Source organism: Nerophis ophidion, linkage group LG02 (genome assembly GCF_033978795.1).
Source record: "Nerophis ophidion isolate RoL-2023_Sa linkage group LG02, RoL_Noph_v1.0, whole genome shotgun sequence".
Classification (NCBI taxonomy): Eukaryota; Metazoa; Chordata; class Actinopteri; order Syngnathiformes; family Syngnathidae; genus Nerophis; species Nerophis ophidion.
The window spans coordinates 29,310,615-29,328,389 of record NC_084612.1 but is presented as its reverse complement, the minus strand read 5'-3'; the positions used below and the strand labels follow the sequence as shown (position 1 = coordinate 29,328,389).

At 39.3% G+C, this 17,775-nt stretch overlaps 2 protein-coding genes across 6 annotated transcripts in view; one reads left to right on the top strand and one right to left on the bottom strand.

Annotated features, from left to right (window-relative positions):
* Positions 1–2,940: 2,940 nt before the first annotated feature.
* On the top strand, positions 2,941–12,571 carry cmc2 (C-x(9)-C motif containing 2). 4 transcript variants are annotated; one of them, XM_061880875.1, is made up of 5 exons: positions 2,941–3,283; positions 3,390–3,457; positions 3,575–3,652; positions 3,726–3,797; positions 12,329–12,571. In XM_061880875.1, exons 2-5 carry the CDS (start codon positions 3,434–3,436, stop codon positions 12,503–12,505), a joined length of 351 nt encoding a protein of 116 aa, XP_061736859.1. In that variant the 5' UTR covers positions 2,941–3,283; positions 3,390–3,433; the 3' UTR covers positions 12,506–12,571. The 4 variants fall into 4 exon arrangements, with proteins under 4 accessions (XP_061736859.1, XP_061736868.1, XP_061736877.1 ...); XM_061880893.1 differs by lacking the exon at positions 12,329–12,571 and adding an exon at positions 8,598–9,735 and having other exon boundaries at positions 2,952–3,283; positions 3,582–3,652; XM_061880884.1 differs by lacking the exon at positions 3,390–3,457 and having other exon boundaries at positions 2,949–3,283; positions 3,558–3,652.
* LOC133538922 (chromodomain Y-like protein 2) overlaps positions 3,854–17,775 on the bottom strand; it is an 87,387-nt gene continuing 73,465 nt past the window's right edge. Inside the window, exon 8 of one of the 2 annotated variants that reach the window (XM_061880861.1) lies at positions 3,854–4,001. The gene's annotated coding sequence lies outside the window, so the exon portion shown is untranslated. Of the gene's footprint in view, positions 4,002–4,849; positions 5,108–17,775 lie in introns of those variants that run through there. The other variant, XM_061880852.1, reaches the window with a different exon arrangement.

The following is a 17,775-nucleotide window of genomic DNA, read 5'->3' as shown; positions in this document are numbered from 1 at the left end:
TATCGATCCGTTGTGGTGAAGAAGGAGCTGAGCCGGAAGGCAAAGCTCTCAATTTACCGGTCGATCTACGTTCCCATCCTCATCTTTGGTCATGAGCTTTGGGTTATGACCGAAAGGACGAGATCACGGGTACAAGCGGCCGAAAAGAGTTTCCTCCGTCGGCGGGAGATAGGGTCAGAAGCTCTGCCACCCGGAAGGAGTTTAAAGTAAAGCCGCTGCTCCTCCACATCGAGAGGAGCCAGATGAGGTGGTTCGGGCATTTGGTCAGGATGCCACCCAAACACCTCTCTAGGGAGGTGTTTCGGGAACGTCCGACCAGCAGGAGGCCACGGGGATGACCCAGGACACGTTGGGAAGACTATGTCTCCCGGCTGGCCTGGGAACACCTCAGGATTCCCCGGGAAGAGCTAGACGAAGTGGCTGGGGAGAGGAGAGTCTTGGCTTACCTGCTTAGGCTGCTGTCTCCGCGACCCGACCTCGGATAAGAAGATGGATGGATGGATGGATGGATGGATGGATGGATGGAAAAAACAGTACAAGTTCCTTTTTTATCCTGGCAACTTAGCGGCCATTTTTTTTTACCATAAAAACAAATATATTGTGTTTTCCATTTACAGTAATACACCATTAAAAACAATATTTTACAGTAAAATTATGGCATCTCAGTCAACAGAATTTTAACGCCCAAAAAATTATAGTTTTTTTAAATTGACAGTAATATTCTGTCATGAACACTGTAAAATGCATTGTCATTTTTATTCATTTAATTTGTTAAATTTAGGGAGAAAATATCAAATACTTTATTGACACATATCATTTCCAGGTGTTTGCGGGCCAGATATGTCGTTGACCAGATCTGGCCCTCAGGCCTTGAGTTTGACACCAGTGCTCTAAACCAGTGGTTCTCAAATGGGGGTATGTGTACCCCTGGTGGTACTTGAAGGTATGCCAAGGGGTTCATGAGATTTTCTTTTAATATTCTAAAAATAGCAACAATTCACAAATCCATTATAAATGTATTTATTGAATGATACTTCAACAAAAGTTCATAAACTGTGAAAAGAAATGCAACAATGCGACATTTAGTGTTGACGGCTAGATTTTTTTGTGGACATTTTCCATAAATATTTCTTTTTTTGTGAAGAAATGTTTAGAATTAGAGTAAGTTCATGAATCCAGATGGATCTCTACTACAATCCCCAAAGAGAGCACTTTAAGTTGATGATTATTTCTATGTGTAGAAATTTTTATAATTGAAACACTTGTTTATTTTTCAACAAGCTTTTAGTTATTTATACATGTTTTTTCCCCTGATAGTTCAAGAAAGACCACTACAAATGAACAACATTTTGCACTGTTATACAATGTAATAAATTACGAAACTGATGACATAGTGCTGTATTTGACCTCTTTATCTTTTTTTCAACTAACAATGCTTTGCTCTGATTAGGGGGTACTTTAATTAAATAAATGTTCACAGGGAGTAAATCACCAAAAAAAGGTTGAGAACCACTGCTTTAAACTATATCTGCTCATATTATTCAACATTTTATTATCAACCCATCCGCCCATTTTCTACCGCTTGACCCATTTGGGGTCGCGGGGATGCTGTATCATTCCTTCAAATAATCCAGCTTTGAAACGGAAGAATAACCATGAAAATGTATTGACACAAATATAGAATAGAAAGTACTTTATTGATCCCTGGGGGAAATTCAGCACCACAGTTCACTCACAATAAACAATAATAAAAATAAATAATATATGACATATATATATAATATATATTATATGAATAATATAAATATATTCTACATATATTCTACATTTAAGTGCAGTCAAGAAGGAACATATGCATTATACAGTCTGATGGCTGTCTGTATGAAGGACCTCCTGTGTCGTTCCGTGTTACATTTTGGGAGTCTGAGCCTTCCACTGAACGTGCTCATTCTCTCCGCAATGTCCGAGTGTAGTGGGTGGGAGGTGTTGTCCATAATGGCCAGGAGTTTTGCTAGACTTCTCCTCTCTGACACCACCGCCAGAGAGTTGTACTGAAAGATTTGTTGAATATTTCAGCATATGCATTGTCTGTGTTTAGTGTATGCATTTGTGTACAATACCAGCATAAACATTTATCATAATATATCATATTATATTATATTATATTATATATTGTGTATCGGCTGGGGACATCTCTGCGCTGCTGATCAGCCTCCTCTTGGGATGGTTTCCTGCTGGCTCCGCTGTGAACGGGACTCTCGCTGCTGTGTTGGATCCGCTTTGGACTGGACTCTCGCGACTGTGTTGGATCCATTATGGATTGATCTTTCACAGTATCATGTTCTCATAGTCATCATTGTCACCGACGTCCCACTGGGTCATTATTGTCACCGATGTCCCACTGGGTGTGAGTTTTCCTTGCCCTTATGTGGGCCTACCGAGGATGTCGTAGTGGTTTGTGCAGCCCTTTGAGACACTAGTGATTTAGGGCTATATAAGTAAACATTGATTGATTGATTGATATATTATATTATATTATATTATATTATATTATATTATATCCATCCATTCATCAATGTACATTACATTATATTAAGGTACATCTACATCTATTTTCGTGATTGTTTGAGAGATACAACAACATGTTGAAAAAACTGACTCACAGTGGACTACCAAAAACATAAACACCAAGTACATCCATCCATCCATCCATTTTCTTGTCCCTTTTGGGACCATGGGGGGTGCTGGAGCCTATCTCAATTACATTCGGGCGGAAGGCGGAGTAACATCTGGACAAGTTGCCACAGTTATATTCAAACAAAGTCGAAAACAACCACGTTACGTAGCTTCTAAAACGAACATGGGAGAACTCTCTTGCTCCTCCCACATATCTTTGTCAGAATAGGACCCGCCTTCTGAAAAAGCATAAATGCTATTGGTTGATTACGCTAAAGGCGGACACTGATTGGTTGTGTGGGTCTGCTACTCCAACTGGCTGTCCTTCAGTCGGCCACAACGTTCCACTCTGTCAAGTCTGTCAGCAGTTTGTGTGTCTCCTTAGAAGCTAGTATGGTATAACTTTCGAACTCCTTTAACTTACGAATATTTATCGCAGTTCGTTTAGTCAGAGAAGAGGGTATAGAAGGTAGAAAAAACTATGTTCTGAGTGAGTGTCCCAAACAACACCTGCGGCCTAGTAGCCACGAGCTAGCTAGCAAACTTGACATTTAGTAGAGTTACTTCTGGGAAAATCTTATCTGATGATCCAACCTGTCCACTGCTGGTAAGATACATCCACAATACGTGTTTTATTATTATTATAAGTGCATTGATTCAGCTCGATTGCTGATATATGGTTTTAAACGTTTCTGTATGTGTGTTTACTGCAGGTAAGTGCCCACAGGAGTCCACAACATCACAATGACCTCTCAAGATGGAGAGGGAGCTGGAGGATTTAGTATCCTTCAGTAGTCCAGACATTATTTCTATGGACTCAACGAAATAACAGTCAACTCATAGTGCTTCTTTTGTGTGGTTTGTGTACATTTGCCAATTAGGACCTTAACTCGACATGCACCCTGACCTTTCATCCCACCTGCACACCGATGAGTGCAATGAGCTCATAAACCGCCTGAAACAGTGCCACACAGAGGTACTCGGCATCTTTCCTTCTTTTTTTGCTCATAAATGCATTAAAAAAAACATATATATTTTTTTTCCACCAGCACAATTTCTTGAAGTTCTTCGGAACGTGCAACGACATCGACCACGCCATGCGTCACTGCCTGCACAATGAGGTAAGAATGTTATTGTGAGAAATGTATTACATTGAGTAAGGCAGCACGGTGGTAGAGGGGTCAGTGCGTCTGCCTCACAATACGAAGGTCCTGGGTTCGATCCTGCGCTCGGGATCTTTCTGTGTGGAGTTTGCATGTTCTCCCCGTGACTGCGTGGGTTCCCTCGGGGTACTCCGGCTTCTTCCCACCGCCAAAGACATGCACCTGGGGATATGTTTATTGGAAACACTAAATTAGCCCTAGTGTGTAGATGGGAGTGTGAATGTTGTCTGTCTGTCTGTGTTAGGACCTGCGATGAGGTAGCAACTTCTCCAGGTTGTACCCCGCCTTCCGCCCGAATGTAGCTGAGATAGGCTATTGCCCGCGACCCCGAAAGGGACAATCGGTAGAAAATGGATGGATGGATGAATAGGGCTGGGCGAATTAAAATTTATTTTTAAATATCGTCATAGTCAAAATATGTTTGATGAATGTATGTTTGTGTGTATATGTATATATACATATGTATGTATGTATATATATACATATGTATGTGGATGTGTGTGTGTCTGTATATAATATATATTTATTTATTTATATTCGGCGGCTGCAACCTTTCAAGGACCCAGTCCAAGCCTTCGGGACACTCCCTGGTTACATCAGTTGTCCCCGCCCTTACATTTACGTCCCATATCTGATGATCTGATGAAAAATGGCAAACTTAAGAGAAGAATGTCAAATAGTTTTTTGTTTTCTCTTGCTCTTTTACCTTATTTCAACGGAAGTGGCTAGCTGATTTTTTTGGGTTAGTGCCGACCAATCATTGGAGATGGTTGTCATGAAAATGTGTCCTGTGTTGACAAGAATTTTATAGCTGTTGTTTCTAATTATTAATTAATGGTGGATTTATTTTTATGCTTGTAAATGTTTGTTGTAGTGGGACAGGTATCTTTTTAAAAACACACCGACAATTCTGATGTTGTCCAAGAATGAGTCCTCATGGTTTATCCATACAGCAACACCACACAATCTTTTTAGCAGTTACTTTATTATTTTTATGATCCACAATTAATGTACCTTTCTAAATGTGTTTAATTGTTTGCATTACGGACAGTAATGGTTAATATTTGTATAACAATTATATTATCATAAATGCAGAGGATATCACAACAATTGCAGATTCAGTGCATGATTTTATTAATGTATACAGGTTATAGAAATGCTATTTTTATAAATAATCATCCAAACTGGAATATACATGTGTTGTCATTTATTTTTGGTCTGTTGTTCTTTAAATTGCCTTGTCGAAATCCATGTTGTCCTTGATTGTTCTGCACAGCAAAAAAAAAAATCCAAAAAACAAAAAAGTTAAACACAAGTTTATATTAATCATTTATAGAAATAAATATTTTCAAATAACATGTAAATGTAAGCAAGAAAACAGCAATAACTAAAATAGGTACATTGATGGACACATTCAGAATACTTTACTATTCGGGCCACACATTAAAATGACATAATTGAGTGAAATCCTTGCGGAAGGCATGGGATTTTTCTGTTTATAGTCGGAAATCCTTATTTATCTCCGTAAAAATATTACCCTTTTTTTTGTCTTTTTTTTCCCACCTACAATGTGTGCTAAACTCTTAATCAGTCTCTTTGCCATACCTGCCAACAAATACAGTTTTCCCGGAATGAGTACAGTTTTTGATAATCCATTTCGGTTTACGGCCACAGCGGTAAAAACTACGTTTTTCCATTTGAAATCCAACCATCAATCCATTTTCTACCACTTGTCCCTCACGAGGTCGCGCGGGGTGCCGGAGCCTATCCCAGCTGCACACGCGCGGAAGGTTGTGTACACCCTGGAAAAATTGCCGCCTCATCACAGCCATTAAAAAATATTAATTTAAAAACCGGAGCTAGGTAGCGAAACAACTCCACGGGCAGGGGACAAAATACACAGGAATCAGCGATGATGATTGGTTGGCTTACGTATAAGAAAATCCATGATTGGTTGGTTGGTTTATGATTGGTTAAATTTAGTGCAAAACATTATGGACAGGCCCATTAGAGGCAAGATAGGGCGGGTCATCGAACCAGGAAGGGAAATTACAACAGATGCGCACATTCTAAATGACAATGAGAGAGTCGAAGAAGAGAAGAGGGAATATTCAAGCGGGAGATTTATATATTTAAAAAACTAGTGGAAGATGGCAGAGTGATTCTCTTCCTTAGATTTTTCTTTTAGCGATGGAGAAGACGTCCAATTGACCACATTTGGACAATGGCATGTGTCTGGATAAAACAATGCCCTAAACATTAATTGTAGTTGTTTGGCATGTAAGCCAAAATCAAAACTGCTCTCGAACATGGAAGACGTGGAATACATATTTTAGAAGACACATGATTGTGGCAGACATGTGATAACTTTTGCTACAGTATAGCCTGTTTAAATGCCTAATGGAATTTTCATTGGTGTTTAAGAACAAGACAGGAGCTGACATTTTGTTCATTATTTCTACTGTTTATCTTTTGAAATTGAATAGTTGAGTCAAAAGAGACAGAAATTGGCTCTAAAATCCAAGGCAGAATCCAGTAAAACAGAAAGAAAAAGGAAAATGCTAGCTGGACAGAAATTTGCCAGGAAGGCTCATGTCAGAGCTATCAAAGCAAAAATGCCAAATAAATGTGTGAATGAACCAAGGTAATGTGTATATAGTGTAAATAATTAGATGAACCATTTGTGGCTGTGAAGTGAACACTAAATGACTAGATGAACCATTTGTGGCTGTGAAGTGAACACTAAGGTTGTAAATACTGAATAGAGTAGGGTAACCCATGTGGTTCCTGTGGATGTGAACACAAGTTGTAGTTACTGTAGTGACTAAATAACATAGTGACTGAAACAGACATAGTGATTCATTTGGATGAACGAGGTATGTATTTATGTCAACTCTTTTGATAATTTTTCAGTTCTTTAAACACTAAAACATCTTCAAATAATTTTTTTTTTCAAATTTTTGCATGTTCAATTGCTTAAAAACAAGGAGCTTTATGGGGACAGGTCGCCACTTCATCACAGGGCCAAAACCGATGGACAGCCACAATTCACACTCACATTCACACACAAGGGTTTATTTTAGTGTTGCCAATCTAAAATATTTAACTAAAATATGTAAGGTTTTACTTCCAAACGTAAAAAAAAATCTCCAGACACGAAGCCGTTTGCAATGGCTGGATATATGGCTCTCCCTCAGGATAAAGAGAGGCAAAGAGCTTGGAAGACACTCAACAATACGATAGTCTAGGTCTCGTATTTTAACACAAATGTCACCCCACCTTGACACGTCTAGTTTTAGAAGTTTTAAATGAATAAATAAAGTTATACCTAGATTTATAAGTCGCCCATGCCATGTTGAAATTATTTTTAGAGTGCACAAAGGATCTTGGCATTTGAAAGTGTACACAAATGCAAACTTGTTGCTAATGGGAGAAAAGAACACATTTGAATTACCCTTTTAGCTGTTTGAATGGGGACATCCTTTGTGTACCGTGATGACGTCAGTACCCCACAAATGCGCACTGTGAATGATGCAGCCGCTTGAATCGAGACACAGCTATGGTCTAGTAACCTAGCAAAACAGGAAGTAATCAGTGAGCAATGGGAGGGAGATGCTAAACAGCCAATCGCGTAACAGTATCAACTATGAAGTTTGGTTGCGCTATCTTGGAATCTCATTGTTGATTCTCTGCGTGGAATGAGAAGAGAAAGTAAAAATGAGTGCTGGTGGAGAGCGATTACATTTTTGATAAAACGGGAAAAGTCACTTACTCTAACAGTATGGCAGTTTTTTTTTTTCAAAGGGGTTACCTCCTTTTTTTTTTTTTTCCCCCCTCAGCACTTGTTTGTTCCGTGTGTGGATGGACAGAAACAACACTTCAGTGCAGTATTGTGTAAATAAAATCAATAACAAATGTGCTACTTTAAAATAATAATTTGGTCCAATAATATTTAAATAATAATTACCGGTACTGCATAACATAAATTCATTTTCATACTTTAAATATGAAGAACATATCAAATTAAATGTTACATAGACCACATAACTTCCTGTCATTAAACTGCAAAAAATTGTTCTTCTCAGGTTTCTCTGTTTACATTTTCACATTTTGCACTATGTTGTTACACTTTAATGAGCATTTTGTACTTATTCCTTATATTTGCACCTTAATTTAAATATTTTTTTTTTTAAACGGTTTTGTTAATATTGATTGAGAGTTTTCCATGGTTGTGTTGACGTTTCCTTTCCGTTCTGCTTTGGTAGCTGAGTGTTTTATAATCAGAGGACGGTTATGGATTGCGTAGCGTGGTTGGGAGAGTGGCTATGCCAGTAACTTAGGGTTCCTGGTTCAATCCCCAGCTTCTACCAACCTAGTCACATCCGTTGTGTCCTTGAGCAAAACACTTCACACTTGTTCCTGATGGGTTGTGTTTAGGGCCTTGCATGGCAGCTCCCGCCATCAGTGTGTGAATGTTTGTGTGAATGGGTGAATGTGGAAATAGTGTCAAAGTGCTTTGAGTACCTTGAAGGTAGAAAAGCGCTATACAAGTATAAACCATTTACCATTTAAATTAAAAATTTGTTTCTAAAATTTGTTTTTCTCCTAGTTTCTCCTAGTCATAAAATAAGTCAATAATTATCGATATTGACCAATATAAAAACTTATTTTGTGATACAGTTTTCAGCCATATCGCCCAGCACTATGATGGAGGCGCAGCAGGCTCACTGGTTCTTCTTTTTTGTTTAAATCTAACAGAGGCTGGAAAAGCGGGAGCGCAGCAAACAGCATGCAGAAACCATGAGAAAGCGGCTGAAAGAAGCATCCAAGGAGCATTCCTCATAGACATTTTATTGGCAACCTTCATCCAGGTGCGCTGTTGTGCTCAAATATGCAGATGGAACACAGAACTGAGCACGTTGTATTATTTTGGGGATTTAGCCGTAAAGAAAATTGGTCACTGTCTTACAGAAGTTAGCCTTAACACAATATACAGGAAATATATGGTAAGGGTTTGTATGCAACCTTTGCTCTTATTATATTTTTGGTTTGCAAAATGTAACCTTGAGCAAGTTGCAAACAGGGCTTCACGGTGGCAGAGGGGTTAGTGCGTCTGCCGCACAATACGAAGGTCCTGCAGTCCTGGGTTCAAATCCAGGCTCGGGATCTTTCTGTGTGGAGTTTGCATGTTCTCCCCGTGAATGCGTGGGTTCCCTCCGGGTACTCCGGCTTCCTCCCACTTCCAAAGACATGCACCTGGGGATAGGTTGATTGGCAACACTAAATTGGCCCTAGTGTGTGAATGTGAGTGTGAATGTTGTCTGTCTATCTGTGTTGGCCCTGCGATGACGTGGCGACTTGTTCAGGGTGTACCCCGCCTTCCGCCCGATTGTAGCTGAGATAGGCGCCAGCGCCCCCCGCGACCCCGAAAGGGAATAAGCGGTAGAAAATGGATGGAAGTTGCAAACAACCTCTTTAATTTTTGGTGAAAGTTGAGAGACACACAGCCAAAGTTAATGTGTGCCACAGATGACGGCCTACTCCTACATTAACTCAACAATCAAAAGATTATATCTCATCTGTAAACATTTAAACATGTATCAAGACTTTGATTTTTAGGCTACTAAATTAATCTCACACAACACATAAGGTACATTTGCACAACTAATTGTGATGCAATACAATAGCTGTAAGCAAATATTCTGCCTCTACAAAGTTTGGATTGATACAATATGTTTATGATAGTGGTTTTAGTTTGCAGTGGGATTAAAATGGTGGATGTATTTCAAACATGGATTGAAATCAGAATTACAAAAAGCAGGACTCTTATATGAGTGGATGGGGAATGATATTGATTTGTTTCATTATTTTTAAAATAAAATGTGTTACAATAATACAGGAGCTTTGTGTATTTTCATCCGTCAAGTCAACCAATCTACCATGAATTGATTAACATGGACCCCGACTTAAACAAGTTGAAAAACTTATTCAGGTGTTACCATTTAGTGGTCAATTGTACGGAATATGAGGCAGCGACTTGTCCAGGGTGTACGCCGCCTTCCGCCCGATTGTAGCTAAGATAGGCACCAGCGCCCCTCGTGACCCCAAAGGGAATAAGTGGTAGAAAATAGATGGATGGATGTACTGTACTGTGTAATCTTCTAATAAAAGTTTCAATCAATCAATCACTGCATACAACATGAGTGAGGAGTCTGACTGGTGTGCTTGCTGGCAAATTTCACATTAAAATACACCCTGACTAATCTTAATATCAAACTTTTACCAAGTTTAGAGCAAATAAATTACATGCAATTAGGTACATTAAACCCTAGTTAATTACTGTTAATTGGTTCAAGGCCTGACCATGGTAAATTAATTACTGATACCGTGAATTATAAATCAAATATTTCAGAGCATTACAAAACAGTTTACGACCCTCTCAATACATACCTCAACATTGTGAGAGCCGTCTGGACATGAAATAACACCTTTACATTATTTGAATCCAATACACAGAAGTAATGCTGCCCAGAGGTGAACCTATCAGTTGCAAAACACATCTACTAACACTACTTCCTAGTTGATTAAGCCATTTCTATGCTGTAAAATGTTGAATTTAAGCCAAAAATACTTTGAATATGCTTAAAGGGACTTTATTAAGCAAAACCAACATTTCTTACCAATTGGTACCTGCTGTTGTGTATTTGGGATCTACGTAAGTCCCGAAAATTTGGAAATCGTACTATGGAGGCGTTGCAGAGATAAAACAATCTTGCCTTCCTTCATACCTATTCCAAATGAGCCGTTTGGAATTTTCCATTGTGACATTTTTCCAATTTGTGACAGTAGCGGCTATCAAATCAAATCAAATCAATTTTATTTATAAAGCACATTTAAAATTTAACCCAGGGGTAGCCAAAGTGCTGTACAATGGGCAGGTTAAAGATAATACGAGGACCGAGCAAACAACACAACACAAACAGAACATGATAAAAAATAAATATCCATCCATCCATTTTCTACCGCTTATTCCCTTTCGGGGTCGCGGAGGGCGCTGGCGCCTATCTCAGCTACAATCGGGCGGAAGGCAGGGTACACCCTGGACAAGTCGCCATCTCATCGCAGGGCCAACACAGATAGACAGACAACATTCACACTCACATTCACACACTAGGGCCAATTTAGTGTTGCCAATTAACCTATCCCCAGGTGCATGTCTAAATAAATAAATACAACATAAAAACAGGTTCACAGCAGGTGTATAATGAGGCGCCACTGGAGGATGGATATCACTTAGTGTTAAAAGCCAAGGAATAAAAGTATGTTTTTAAGAGATATTTAAAAACAGGAAGAGAGGAGGCTAGTCTAACACTCAGAGGTAGGTTGTTCCAGAGCTTGGGAGCAGCAGCAGCGAAAGCTCTGTCACCTCTAAGCTTTAGCCTTGTGTCAGGGACCGTCAGTAGCAGCTGATCGGCTGATATTAGGGATCGGGTGGGGCAGTAAGGCTGAAGGAGATCGGCGACATATGTTGGTGCGAGTTTGTTTAGACATTTAAAAACAAATAGAAGGAGTTTAAAATTGATTCGATAACGCACAGGGAGCCAGTGAAGGGACGCTAATATAGGGGTGATGTGCTCACGTCTGGGGGTCTGTGTTAGCAGACCAGCAGCAGAGTTCTGCACGAGCTGCAGGCGGGCGAGGGAGGCCTGGCTAATGCCGACATACAGGGCATTGCAGTAGTCTAAACGATTCGAGATAAAGGCGTGAATAATTTCTCGAGATCATGTCCTGACAGAAGCGGTTTCACTTTCGCTATTTGGCGTAATTGATAAAAGCTTTTTTGAACGACGCTGCTGATTTGTTTTTCGAATTTCAAATCTCAGTCGAACTTTACCCCCAGGTTTGTGACACAGTCGCTGAGATACGGGATCAGAGTGCCGAGGTCAAAGTTGGGGGAGGGAGAGCGACTTGGACCGAACAACATGACTTCTGTTTTGTCTTCATTTAGACTCAAGAAGTTAGCTGAAAGCCAGGCTTTGATGTCGTGCAGGCACTCAATGAGACGTTGAACTGTGTTATTTCCATAAATAGTAGAGGTTTATCTGCTGAGTTTTATAATAATTGTAGGCCATTGATATTATTTTTGGGAAGGTCAAAGAGGAGGGCATAACAATAGTCTAAACGACAGGAAATAAAAACATGCATCAGCACTTCCGTGTTGGAGAGAGAAACGGGCAGACTGTGGCGGTTTTCTTAAGATGATAAAAAAACTAATTTCGTAATATTTTTAATATGTGGTATGAAAGTCAGCTGGGAGCCAAAAATCACGCCCATATTTAAAAAAAAATAAAAATAGACTCACTCTGGTCTTTAGGGCCTATAACTGAAAACCTCTGTTTTGTCCTGGTTGAGCGGTCGGACATTCACAGCCATTCATCTGATGTCTACAATGCAGTTACAAAGGGTATCTGTTGGTTCTGTGTCATCAGGAGACAACTGTGGAAACTGATGCCGTGTCTCCTAATAACGACCCCGAGAGGCAGCATATAAAGGTTCATGGATTTATTTATTGTTACTTCTCACATTGGAAGTATGTGTATACATTGTTGCTGACTGGAGAAATCAAATTATTATTCTTACTACTTATGACTGATTTATTTACCTAATTCTCATTTTGTTCATTTATATTTTGATTTTATTTTGTGTTGAAAATAAAAATACATTTAAAAATATTTTTTTAAGATATCTTTTCTTGCGGCCCAGCCTCACCCAGACTCTGCATCCAGTGGCCCCCAGGTAAATTGGGTTTAAGACTCCTGATTAGGATGTTTTGATAAATAAGAATCGTGATTTGGATGTGAATCGATTTTTTCCCCTCCACTTTAGTACTTTGTTATTGTGCAATACAAAAATATTTAAATACTACAGTGTAGCTCTGCTAATTGATATCTGGCAACTGAATCTTAAATAATCTTAATATTATTTATTTATACAGGTTTTTATTATCAACCTGCAAGGTACATGAGGTAGGGTGTGCATGTATCTGCTATTTATAAACTACAGTCGTGTGTAAGATCCATGTGAACATTTACAATTTGTGGAAACATTGCAGGGATAGTATAAAACAATACATTTACTGGAAGTCTCTAATTAACCCAATTTTCACGATCCCCGACAGCACCTCCGTGGACCCCCTCTGATCTCGACCACAAGGAGGTGTGTTAAATGTAGATTAAAATCATCTCAGTTAATGTAACGTATGCAAGCAAGTAATCTACTTCGGTAATTCAACAATTTGAGGTATACAAATCCATTGTTTGACAGCACTAATAAAAAAAACATAAGCCTGGTTAGAAGTTTCTACACAGTTGTCTGACTATTCTAGGAGACAAAGTCATCCTAGTCACTGCTGTTGTGTCCTTGGGCAAGACACTTTACCCAGCTGCTCCCAGTGCCACCCACACTGGTTTAAATGTAACTTAGATATTGGGTTTCAATTTCACTTCACTTGGCCCGGGTGTTTCCTGCCTTCAGCCCGAGGGCAGCTGGGATAGGCTTCAGCCTTCCGCGACCTCGAGAAGGCCGGGCAGTAGAAAATGGATGGATGGATATTGTACGTTGCTTATTATTAGGGTTTCCAGTGGTCTTTTGCCGTGTGTTAGCCAGTGATGGGCAAGCTACTTGGAAAATGTAGTAAGCTAAGCTTCAAGTTTTTTCTTGATTAAATGCCGCTAAGCTACAGCGAAAGCCATCTCTGAGGAATTCTAGTAATTTACACTACAAGTTAAATGGCAAAAGTAGCTTTCTACATCAAAGCTACATTTGACGGCATTGACAGTATATGTGTGGGCCCACATGTCGAAAATCAATGTTAATGTAATAGAGTGTACAAATGGACCAAATAAGGGTCCTCTCCACCTTGAACTTCAATATGTCTAAGTACAGGTCCAGACTTACTGATGATCATCTTCAAGCCATACTGAGGGCAGGGGCGTCACTAGACCTAAAACTGTACTGGGGGACACCTGGGGCACAAATAATTCATGTGAGCGTGCAAAGCGCGCAAGCAAAAACATTTTTAGCGCTTATTTATCATAAAAAATACATGAATAGTGCTTTAAACTATGAAACCATATCAGATGATGTTGTATGGATCTTTGATTAACCACCTGAAATTAACTAATGCATTTGACCTACTTGTGCACTTTATTACTCCAAACTTCTAAACTGCTACTGGTAAAAGCAAAAAGGAAGAGCAATGAATCTTCTTGAAATATATATTGCAGTAATCATCTGCAAATTTAACATCTACAAAAGTAAAACAAAAAATAAAGCACCCCTACATCTCTGGGTTCTTTTATATTATTTAATTTCCATTTATGGCAATGTGGCTAATCCTATTTCAGATACACAAAACAATAAAGCCACAGTAGTAGAATAAATGAATAACTGTTGTGTGTCTGTTCAGGGAATCATTTTCTGAGAAGTAAACTGTAACGTCTCCTTTTCATTTTTGCAAAGTGGTCAATCACTCTGGACAGACATGGAAATATTACAGTAAGTGTTATTCAGTTGACCAGTGGTTCCCAACTGCTGGGTCGTGACCTAAAAGTGAATTGTGTGTCATTTTCAGTGAGTCGCAGTAAGATGTGTGCATGAAAAAAAAAAGTTTAGGGAGAAAAAAATCAAATTGTGGCAACAAAACCAGATTATTTTAGCCTTTTTTGTAGTGACTATTAGTGAGTATTTTAGCAAAAGGCAAACCGACTAACAAGTTGGAGGAGGATTCAGGACAGACATGGAAATATATTTAAAAAAAAATTTAAACGGGGCAACAAAACCCGATATTTTCAGCCATCTTTCAGAAAACAAATACAGAAATGTTACTATTTTTTCTGGAAACAAAACCAGATGCTTTAGCTGTAGCCATTTTTCTGGTGACAAAACAAGATTATTTTAGTCAAAGTCACACCGATTAACAAGACAAGTCTACTGTGCAATTTTTCTGTGAAATAAACTTGAATGATTTAAAAATTTGGCTCACGACTTGATGATATGGAAAAAATTTTTTCTTCCTGAAGATAAACCATTTGAGAAGCACTCAACTCACACATGCTTACTCCAAATCATCATTGATGCAGAACCAGCTGACAATAACCAACATTATGTTTCATGTTCATTGGAAATTCCCCCGACATCTCGTACAGCAAATGAATATGTTTGTCTTGATACAAGGAATAATGTTAGCTAACTTAGCATCAACTTAAGACAATGATGTTGCCTAGCTAGCTAGGACTTCACTTACATCTCTCATTCCTTGCTGCTTCTTTTCTGCTGCGGGCGAATAACTTTCTTAAATCCATCTAGGAGTTACAGTTTAGGTTAAATCAAAATCAAAATAATGTAATTAACAAATTGTTGTTGGCTAACGTTACCTACCTCACGCAGTGATTCGCAGCCCCTCTCTCTCTCTCTCAACCGAAGTCTCGATCCACACGTGAATAAATTACCATATTAATTAGCCATATGCTCATTGTTAGTGGAGTGAATACAGTAGCAATCAATTACCATACTAAGTAGTATGTGCGCTGTTGTCTATGTTATGTAGACTTAAAACTCTGAAGCGTTTTTTTTTTATTGGTGAAATTTTTACTGGGGCACTGCAGATCAACAGTGGGGCACGTGCCCCAGTGAAATATGACTGGCGACGCCCCTGACTGAGGGTCTCAACTGCTTCCTCTCTCCAGGGTTCTAGGGTTCCCCACGCCCTACTATATGTATTTATTTAGTTTCCCTTTTCTCTGGCCCACCCCTATAATGTTATTCATTTTCTTTACCTAGAGTAGAAATAACCCAGCATCCATCTATAGCTTTACAAAATGTTTTACTTGTGTGTTGTTTGAGAACAGTTGGTAATAGTTGTGTGCAGTAAAAAAGTTCACAAACTCAACTCACATTAATGTATGTTCTAAATTTGTGTTGGAGGTCTTCGATGAAGAGAGCAGCCAATTGCGGCCCGCGAGACATTATTATGCGGCCCGCACTTCAAAATGACAATTTAATGTTGGTGCGGCCTGTGAGTTTAATGTGAAGCGCGATTAACAGCGTCATACTTGCCAACGTCCCCAATTTTCCCGGGAGACCACTGAATTTTAGGGCACCCATTCTATCGAAGCCCCTGTCGATATTTACCAGATCAACAATATTCAGGGAGTGCCATAATGGCACTGCCTTTAGCGCTCCCTACATCCTCAACTGACTGCGTGCAAGCCCAGTAGTATGTTGCATCTGGCCAAGCAAGACGCATGTGTGGTATTGCAAAATATACTTGATCAACAGCTACACACGTCACACTAAGGGTGGCCGTAAGAAAAACTTTAACACTGTTACAAATATGTGCCAGACTGTGAACCCACACCAAACAAGAATGACAATCACATTGCGGGAGAACATCCGCATCGTAACACAACATAAACACAACAGAACAACTATCCAGAATCACATGCAGCCCTAACTCTTCCGGGCTACAATATACCCCCCCCGCTACCACCAACCCCCAGCCCCCCCCACCCTCCCTAATTGCATTGGTTGAGGTGTTGTATATTGTAGCCCAGGAGACTCAGGGCTGCAAGGTGTTCTGGGTATTTGTTCTCTTGTGTTTAAGTTGTGTTAAGGTACGGAAATTCTCCCCAAAAGGGTTTGTCATTCTTGTTTGGTGTTGGTTCACAGTGTGGCGCATATTTGTAACAGTGTTTAAGTTGTTTATACGGCCACCCTCAGCGTGACCTGTATGGCTGTTGACCAAGTACGTCTTGCAGCCCCTGACATACAGTAGCTCTGTATGTCAGTCTCATACAACATGTTACAGAGCCGTCACTTTGGTTGTGTGATGTAAGAGCATGCGCGATGACATGTAGTGGAGCAGTAGTCTTCTTTTAGGGGGTGCGCGAACCCCTGGAGGTACTTGAAGGTATGCCAAGGGACAAGTGAGATTTATTAAAAACATTCTTAAAAAACAGCTGCAATTCATAAATCCTTTATACATATGTTATTGAATAATACTTCAATGAAATATGAATGTAAGTTCATAAACTATGAGAAAATAATACAACAATCCAACATTCAGTGTTGACAGCTAGACTTTTTGTGGACATGTTCCATAAATATTGATGTTAAAGATTTATTTTTTTGTGAAGAAATGTTTAGAATGAAATTCATGAATCCAGATGGATCTCTATTACAATCCCCAAAGAGGGCACTTTAAGTTGATGATTACTTCTATGTGTAGAAATCTTTATTTATAATTGAATCACTTGTTTTATTTTTCAACAAGTTTTTTTAGTTATTTTTATATCTTTTTTCCAGATAGTTCAAGAAAGACCACTACAAATGAGCAATATTTTGCACTGTTATACAATTTAATAAATCAGAAACTGATGACATAGTGCTGTATTTTACTTCTTTATCTCTTTTTTTCAACCAAAAATGCTTTGCTCTGATTAGGGGGTACTTGAATTAAAAAATGTTCACAGGTGGTACATCACTGGAAAAAGGTTGAGAACCACTGTTGTAGAGGACGTTAAAGGCAGTGCAGTCACGGCAGCCCTTAATAATGTCAGCCGGGTGAAAATTGGGACAAATTCGGGAGAATGGTTGCACCGGTAGATTGTCGGGAGGTGCACTAAAAATCAGGAGTCTCCGGAAAAATCGTGAGGGTTGGCAAGTATGTTGCTAGGGCGGGAAAGCCATGCATAGAAGGTGAATTCATTAAAAAGTGCATGTTAGATTTTTTAAGAAATCTTTTCTTCCGGTCCAGCCTCACCCAGTTTCTGCATCCAGTGGCCCCCAGATAAATTGAGTTTGAGTACCCTGGTTTATAGGGTAAACAACTAAGCATACTCTGGCACAATAATCAAATTTGCGATGACCTTTAACA